General features: G+C 36.6%; 2 protein-coding genes across 2 annotated transcripts; one reads left to right on the top strand and one right to left on the bottom strand.

Moving 5' to 3' along the window:
* Positions 1–301: 301 nt before the first annotated feature.
* Positions 302–4,555, top strand: LOC107850516 (late blight resistance protein R1-A-like; the record flags this gene model as incomplete). Its single annotated transcript, XM_016695095.2, is given in 3 exon segments — positions 302–2,779; positions 2,886–3,995; positions 4,245–4,555. Coding segments are annotated over 3 exon segments (3,592 nt in total), but the record flags the coding sequence as incomplete, so codon positions are not given.
* Positions 4,556–4,648: 93 nt separating this feature from the next.
* On the bottom strand, positions 4,649–6,947 carry LOC107850517 (xyloglucan endotransglucosylase/hydrolase 2). The gene is made up of 3 exons (XM_016695096.2): positions 6,527–6,947; positions 5,677–5,870; positions 4,649–5,097 (listed from the first exon to the last, which is right to left on the bottom strand). The coding sequence occupies exons 1-3, from the start codon at positions 6,809–6,811 to the stop codon at positions 4,809–4,811; spliced, it is 768 nt and encodes a 255-aa protein (XP_016550582.2). The 5' UTR covers positions 6,812–6,947; the 3' UTR covers positions 4,649–4,808.
* Positions 6,948–8,588: the final 1,641 nt, after the last annotated feature.

Below are 8,588 nucleotides of genomic sequence, written 5' to 3'. Positions count from 1 at the left end.
TTAAATAACTGCAGGCCAATTACTAGAACAAAAGTTACCCAATTCAATTGACTTTTGCCTATGTATATGGCCTTACTCTAGAGCAACTAGTGTGTTGTACGGTCAGTTAAATGTTGTTTAGTATGAAATGACTTAGCAGAAGCAATTCAAAGCTCATCACAGATTGTTTTGAGAGAAGAAGGCCGGAACTCGGGAGAGAGATGACTTGTGAAAGTCTGCAACAACTTTTCGATGTGTTTAACTTCCCAAAATTATCAATAGATAGTGTCAAGCTCTTTACTTGTGAACGCAGATTCCATGGTATTTTCATCAGCTTGCAGAGCTTCACAGATGAACCTGACATGCTAGATGTCACTCAGAAAATCCAAATTCTGTTTCAAGATGCTGCGTTTTACTTTTATGAACTGTACCTAAATGAGTACGTGGATCTCTATGCCTCTGAGGTGCAAAACAAGATTTTGTTGGCTAAGAGGGAAATTAGAGCCAAATACTCCTTTCCTAAAATGTCATTATTACCACTTCCAGCCAAGTTTGTTAGGGGTATAATCCCTTGTGTGCTAGAGAATATTGGTGGTATAATGAAGATCCATGATCCATGTTCACCTCTATATGTTCCCGAAACAGTAGTTGAACGTATAGAAGATGTTTCAAATGAATTGAAATTGCAGCAAAATTTCGTCTCCTTTGTTTCCGAGAGGGTCGTAGAGCCTCAGAGCCAACATCATGTTAATTTCTTCACTCATGTTTTAGCTGTGTCAGGCCACGCATCAACGCTTCTCTGGTTGAATCTACCAGACTTGGCTCCGGAGGAAATAAATGTTATGCTTTCTGATTTGTTGAGAATGAAAATTAAGCCCATTCAGCGATGCATCCGTGAGATCTATATCGATGTCTTGCGATCTTTAAAGTCAACAAGACAATCTGGATGTTGTAACAACATCCTAAGTGAGGATGCACTTGACAGTGAGAGCAGCTTTTTGGAGACCATCCTCCACAACTTGGTGGAGGTACCAACTAATAGTAACTCTAGTCAGAGAGTTGCTTTGAAGGATCACTTGGAGAGCCTTCAAAAGATGCTCAAACTTTTGAGAGCCAATATCTTCCTTGTGCCGATAAAAGATCTAGAATTTATTCTGGGAGATATTGAGATTGTGGTTATTGATGCCGGACTTCTGGTTTACTCGTTACATGAAAACGGGGAGGAGAAGGAAGACAAGGCACTGGGAGAACTGAACCTAAAAAAAGTTGTTGATTTTTCGGGCAACATTCAACGTCTAAGCATAGAGATCTACCTCACCATTCGGAAGGCGTTTCAATCAAATTTGCCGAGGATTCGTGGACTAGGCTATGTTGATTGCATTTTGAACAACCTGAAGGAGGTCCAAACCCGCCACTCAGATTCACTATCTTCTGTCATGGACAAACTTCAATTAATTCAGAAGGAATTTGACAGCTTGCAGCCTTTTGTAGAGGATGTTGCAGAACAGCAACACAATGTCCTCCCCGAAATTCAACACTGTGCTACACAATTGATTGGCAAAGCACATGAGGTAGAATACATAGTTGATGCTTTTATAGGCAAAGAAGCTCCTGTCTGGTGCCTCGAGCTTTGGCTCTTGCATATCGTGGAGGAGCTTACTCTTATCCGAGCAGAGGTAGCAGAGATTCGAGAAAAGAAAATGGATTTGGATGCATTGAACACTGTCCCAGCTCATACATCAAATTTGGCAAGGTCCCCAATGATGAATGAAGAAATTGTTGGTTTTGAGGATGTCATAGAAAAGTTAAGGGACCAACTAACAAAAGGAACCAAAGGGCGAGATGTCATCTCAATTGTCGGTATGCCAGGTCTAGGCAAGACGACTTTGGCCTACAGACTCTACTCTGACAGGTTAGTTGCTTCTCACTTTGACATTCGTGCACAGTGTTGTGTGTCTCAAGTATATTCACGTAAGGACTTGTTAATGGCGATTCTACGTGATGCTATCAGTGTGAACTTTGAGTGTAGCGGAAAACAACCTGATGAATTAGCTGATCAGCTTCGTAAAACTTTACTTCCCAAAAGATATCTGATTCTTGTTGATGATATGTGGGAAACTAGAGTGTGGGATGATCTAATAGGTTGTTTCCAAGATGCCAATAATGGAAGTAGAATCATTCTAACAACCCGAAATATTGAAATAGCCAATTACACTAGATTTCGAAGTGATCCCCTTCAACTTCGTATGTTCAACGAGGATGAAAGTTGGGAGTTACTCCGAAAAAAGTTGTTTTGTGAAGAAAGTTTCTCCCCTCTCCTAAGTAAAATTGGGAAAGAAGTAGCCAAAAAGTGCGAACACCTGCCTCTTTCAGTTGTTTTGGTTGCTGGTATTCTGGCTGAGATGGAGAAGAAAGAAGAATGTTGGGAACAATTTGCCAACAATTTAGGTCCCCACATTCACAAAGACTCGAGGGCCATTATAGAACAAAGTTATCAGATTTTACCCTATCATCTCAGGTCCTGCTTTCTTTACTTTGGAAGATTTTTAGAGGATAGTGTGATTCCTGTTTCAAAGTTAACACGGCTGTGGATCTCCGAGGGATTTGTAAGAAGTTGTAAAGGCAAGAGCTTGGAGGATATTGCAGAAGGCTATTTGGAGAATCTGATCGGAAGAAATCTAGTGATGGGAACTAAGTGGAATTGTCGAGGTAAGATCAAAGCATGTCGCGTTCATGACTTATTGCATGATTTCTGCAAGGAGAGAGCAAAGGAAGAGATGCGTCTCCTATGGCAAAAATGGTGATATACCAATCATTGATACTCTTTTGTCTCTATTAAGTGAATGAAGTTATATTGACACTTAGTTCATATAATTTTACTAATTTCTGTATATATATATCCGTAGGGATGAAAATGCCAATCCTTCTTCACGCTTCTCTAGTGACGTGCAACTAGCTCATCGGATGTGCATTTATGGTGAAGGGAATCGTGCTGGAAATTGGAGCTCGTGCTTGTCACATGTTGTCTCTATAATTTTGCTAAACTATGGCCTCGACACACACATTTTCCACGGCTTCAAGTTTCTGAAGGTGTTGGATTTGGAGCTCACTTATATTCTTTCTTTCCCAACTGATCTAGTTTACTTGAGATATTTTGCTGCACAAACTCCGGGATTGTCGATTTCATCATTCATAGAGAATCGTTGGCTCCTTGAAACTCTGAAATTACGCAATGATCGAAAAAAAATATCACTACCCATTACATTCTTGAAGATGGCTAAATTGAGACATCTGCATATTTCCAATTTTAGCTTCACCAGAGGATTTGCAGAAAAAATAACTGAGAACACCGAAGAACTTCATTATCTGAAAACTCTTTGCACTCCATCTTTTTCTTGTGCCCAAGAAGCGGAATCCATATTGAGAAAAACACCTAATCTTCGGGAACTGAGATGCGCAGTCGAATGTGTTGACAACTTTCAGTACTATGTATTGAATTTTCCAGCACAGCTTGAAACACTGAAGATTCGTCTTTGTTACACACCTGACACTAAAACAAGCCCCTTTTGCATCTCCGCGCCAAATCTAAGAAACTTGACACTGAAGGACTTTCTCCTGCATCCTCAGCACTTACCAAAAATTGCTTCGCTTCAGAACCTTCAAGTGCTCAAACTGAAAGGCATTCGCTTTGATAAGGACTGGGAAGTGAGCGATGACGAGTTCCCTGAACTCAAAGTCTTGAAACTACAACAGATAGATCACTTACGGGAATGGATTGTTGCTGATGATGCCTTTCCTAAGCTTGAATGTTTGGTTTTGCGCAAATGCCACTGTCTTAAGGAGATCCCTTCTTGGTTCGCGGAGATCTCTTCTCTAAAGTCCATTACGGTAGTGGATTGCCAAAAATCTGTTGAAGAGTCAGCTAGGGATATTTGGAATACACAAGTTGAAGAGTATCAGAATTCAGCCTTCGAGGTGTTCATCTCCGACAGAAAACCAAAACAGTTCTGGTTCAGGTACACTACTGAGAAACTTCAACAAAGTATATTCAAATCTCATTTTAAAAGTCTGAATCAATTCGCCAATTAATCTAATGTGTCTTTCACTACTAATTGTTTATCGGAAATAACCTCTCTACCTCTGAGGTAGGGGTAAGGTCTGCATACGCTTTAACCTCCCCCATTGTTGTTGCCTTTTACTACTATTGATCCTTTTGTTTGACACCTTGGTCAAAACAATTGTTTCTTTCTTCTTTTTTCCTATAGATGATGGTGATGGTGATGAGGACGACGAGGACGAGGAGGAATAGAATGATTAGTAAGTGTTAGAGTTTGTAACCCGAATTTTGTTGATCCGGTTCTGAAAAGTTTGCGGTGCGACCCATGTTTGTGATTTTTCATGGGGTATGTGGTGGTTGCATAGGGATGGACCTGTATGTTTTTTGGCTTAGAATTTATTTGTATGCACGTGTTATATAAGTGCGTTTAGTGGGTCGTTTTGGACGTTCAGAAAATACGTCATTCTCCTCATTATATTCTCCATCCATTATAGTGAAATTCCTCTGCCTTCCCCTATGTGTTCATCTTGTTTTTCCTTTTGCTTGTGGTTTGCTTATTCTGTCCGATCATAACAGCAAGAGTGAAGGGAAAATGAAGACTAGGAAGAGGAATTTAGAAAATCTGTGTGTTTTTATATTTTTTTTCTTTTTGTAAACCTTAAGCTTTTCCATTCATTTAGGTTTAAGGAAAGTAACCATACAACTCAAAATTTTCTACATTCAGGAGGGAACCCTTGAGGAAATCTTTTGTAATCAGTACAATAATTATAAATCATGAAATTCCTTTGAACCCATCTAAGTCTTCTTCTACCATAAGCATCAAGTTCTTGATTTTGCCATTTTGCATCTGAGAACTGAGATTTGCTAAAGCATAGAAATTTCTATAATATGCTGTGAATGGTGCTTTTGACCAATCAGTTTTTACTAGTCCACCTCTTGTGGCCCAGTCATCAGCATTATATAGACTTGAATAAATTCTCATTGGTTGGTTCTTGGGAAATGGTACACCAAGTGATTCAGCATTCTTGAATACTCTTATTGGTGTGTTGTCCACCAAGAAACTGAAAAATTCCAATAAACAATGAGTAATAATTGGCACATGTGATGTACATTCAGGACGGGTTCTGTTGGTTCAACTGGAACTCATTATTTCTGGCTCGAACTAGCTATCATATGCAAGAAAAAGTTAATATTGATATAGACTTCACACGTAGTTCCTCCGTTACATTTTATGTGCCTTGCTCAGAAGAGTACGTGGGTCAAAACTACTTAATTTTTGGTGTGGATTCAACTATGTTTCTTGGATGCTGATACGAGTGCGATAATATTTTTAGAAAGGAATCAACCATATAAATCTTCAACTTTTTAAAATAAAGTTCATATATTTGAAAGCTTCATCAAAAAAATTCTATAAGACATAACAGAACATATAAGAAAATAGTGGTCACAGAAAAACCTCTTTGACACTTCAAATAGTAATATCGGCACGTAAAATGAAACAAAAGGTGTGCATGTGTGTATATGTGTATAAATATGTACACTAAAAATAAATTCTAAACACAAGTCGACTTTAAATTTTGAATCCGTCTGTGACAACAAAATAATGATTTATGTATACGATATAAGATGTTTGCTCTTACATGATGTGTTGGGGTTTCCAAATGATTGAATAGGTGTGGAAATTCTTTGTAGGATCAAACCATAGGTAAAATTGTTGCTCTCTATCTCCTTTGCCTTGGCTATAGACATTTGTATGGAGAATATATGGTTCACCAGTAACATTTCCTAAGAACTCAAAATCAATTTCATCATGAGTAGGTCCTTGAGAAGATAGCTGCAAAATAAGCCAAAATAAAATGTTAGAAATCGCATAAATGACGATGATTTAATTATCAGTGTATTTTAACTTGTTATAACATGTCACACCTCTTATTTAATAATTTTCAATGCAAAATACACATGACTAGCCAAGTTTCCTAATAATAATAGAATATATGAATATTATGTTACTTATTGGCTTTTGTATGTGGAAACAAGTTGATTACAAATACATTAGCATCCCACTAAATTTATGGAACATAATAAAATAAGAGTTTTAAGTTATATATGTGTAATTTTCAAGATCAGAAAATTCATATTCGAGGAGGTTTACCTTGGTGATTTGATAGTGTATGAACCTCTCTATACCAATCATAACGGTCAAGTTTTACTTGGAAACGATTTTTCGCGTTGTGTTACATTACTTGTTCTCCGTAATAACATTTTACTATAGTGACCAAATATCCTGACGAGTAATGTTATTATAGAGAAGTTTGTCTGTATAACTAAAACTCATGATAAAATAAATGTATAGTAGTAGTTTGTAGTGGTAGTAAACTACACATTGTTATTATGAGTTTAACTTACATACACCAATAATGAAAAGAATAATATATCTTCTATTTTATACTGTTAGCGTATATAAGTTTAATTTTATTTATTCAAACTTACATAGTAGGAAGTGACAGTGCCAGCAGAATTTCCAACAACAAGTTTAAGTTGCATATCAATTCTCCCAAAAAGATATTCCTTTTTGGATAGAAAACCAGAGCCAGATGCTTTGTCCAAAGATAAAGAAAGAAGTTGGCCTCCATTGAATATCTTGGCCCTATTGCCACCCCAATTTAAGTCAAATTCTTGATAGAAATTTCCACCATAAGAAACCATGCAACAATTCATAATGACAAAAAGAGTAATAAACAACATTCTTGAAAACTCAGAATGGGAAAATCCCATTTTATTTAGCTAGTGAAAAAAGTTATGATTTTTTTTTTTTTGTGTGTGTGTGAGCGGTTGGGGGGGTTAAACTTGTAGTTTTTGTGATTTGCTTGTGTGGGAAAATGAGGTTTAAAGGGGACAAGTATTTATAGTGTGGATAGAAGAGAGGTGGGCTATAAAGGAGAGGACAAAATGCTTGTGAACTTCTTTGAATTTTTGGTGGGGGTGGGGTGAGGTAGGGGGTAGTAAAAGCAAACAACTGGTGCCAGCTTTGCATATACCATAAAGAGTTGGAACCTTTATTCGTTTGGCATTGGATGGTTTAGGATTTAGGGTGTCTTATTTAGGAGGGTGTAGACGGGGGTTGGGGTGGTGTTGTTAAGAAAAGATACATTCCTTCATTAATATGACACTGTCATACTAATTTTGAAATGTTTAGGTCTGGATAATTGAAGCGTGGATAATATAAACGAGAATTTGACATAAAAAAAACATAGCACATCAAGAACTGATTCGACTTTAATATTAGAATAAGACACAATAACTCCGTCTCTTGACTAATATCGGAGATTGTTAGTGCGGAGCCATATTTATCGAAGGGTTTCAGTGAATCACCATTGTTGAAAAATTGTATTTTGTACATAATAGGTAAAAGAAACATATTTTTTTTGTGTGTACATATAAATTGTTGAATCTACTAAACATTAAGAAAATAGTTTTTCTTGAGTTGCCTTGACGAAAATTCGACATTTGCCATTGGATACTGTAACTGGAGGCTGATAGTACATTAGTTGTGTACAGATGAATTCAGTAATTTTAGTTGAGATGTTATATAAAAAGGACAATCTGGAGCATTGAATTCTTGTTATGTATGGGATTCATGGAAGATGAACCACAAGAGTCTATTGGTTGCAGTTTTATCTTTCATTTCTGTAAGAGACGATTTACATAACTTAAATCTGTGACTTCTTGATTACATGACAACTTGAAGTTACATTAGTTGAGACGTTGTATATGAGCATAAAAATTCAATATTAGTATAAAGATATATTCCAAACTTAATAAATGAAGCGAATTATGATAATTTCAAACGTATAACCTACATTAGTTGAGACATTGTATCAATATAAAGATATATTCCAAACTTAATAAACGTTAATTATGATAATTTCAAAAGTGTACTCATAAAGTTTAGAGTAAAGCATCTGGTATCCCTGAACTATTACCAAATTTGCTACGACACACTCCAATTTCACAGGGTCTTATTACTTTTGAACTCAATTTTAATGTATTATCGTCATTTTTAGCTGATGTGACACTTTTTTAGCTGACGGGTACCGTTAACGTGGGGCCCATTTTTATGTAATAAAGGTGTCACGTCAGCATAAAAGAGTGACAAAAAAAATGCTAAAATTAAGTTCAGACAGGTAATAAAATTCTTGTGAAATTAGAGTGAGTCGTATTAACTTTGGTCATAGTTCGAGGGTATGGACCCCTTGTTATGTTTGCTTTGATGGTATGATTTTGACTAGTGAGTGTAAGACAGCTAGGTAGATCAAATGTAATTACAAAAAGTACAATAAATCAAGAAGGGGAGGAGAAATGTATGGTCTTACTTTATCTTTTAGCTCCTCATTTTTGTGGTAGTTCAAACATTTGTACTTTTGGTTCAATTCATTTGGCTTTGGTTTTGGCAAGTTTCTTATGACCTTTGTTGATAAGGCCAACAACTTTCACCACTGGCATATCATTGTCATTTTATGGGCTAGCACATATAGTTAAAAGTTTTGCCTAA

Source organism: Capsicum annuum, chromosome 12, assembly GCF_002878395.1.
Source record: "Capsicum annuum cultivar UCD-10X-F1 chromosome 12, UCD10Xv1.1, whole genome shotgun sequence".
NCBI lineage: Eukaryota > Viridiplantae > Streptophyta > Magnoliopsida > Solanales > Solanaceae > Capsicum > Capsicum annuum.
This window is presented reverse-complemented; position numbering and strand designations above follow the sequence as displayed.

Coding starts and splice junctions, on each gene's coding strand:
- LOC107850517 (XM_016695096.2), bottom strand. CDS start 6,811: ATGGGATTTTCCCATTCTGAGTTTTCAAGAATGTTGTTTATTACTCTT. Junction 5,871..6,526: donor GCACTGTCACTTCCTACTAT/GTAAGTTTGAAT, acceptor CTTATTTTGCAG/CTATCTTCTCAAGGACCTAC. Junction 5,098..5,676: donor TGGAAACCCCAACACATCAT/GTAAGAGCAAAC, acceptor GGAATTTTTCAG/TTTCTTGGTGGACAACACAC.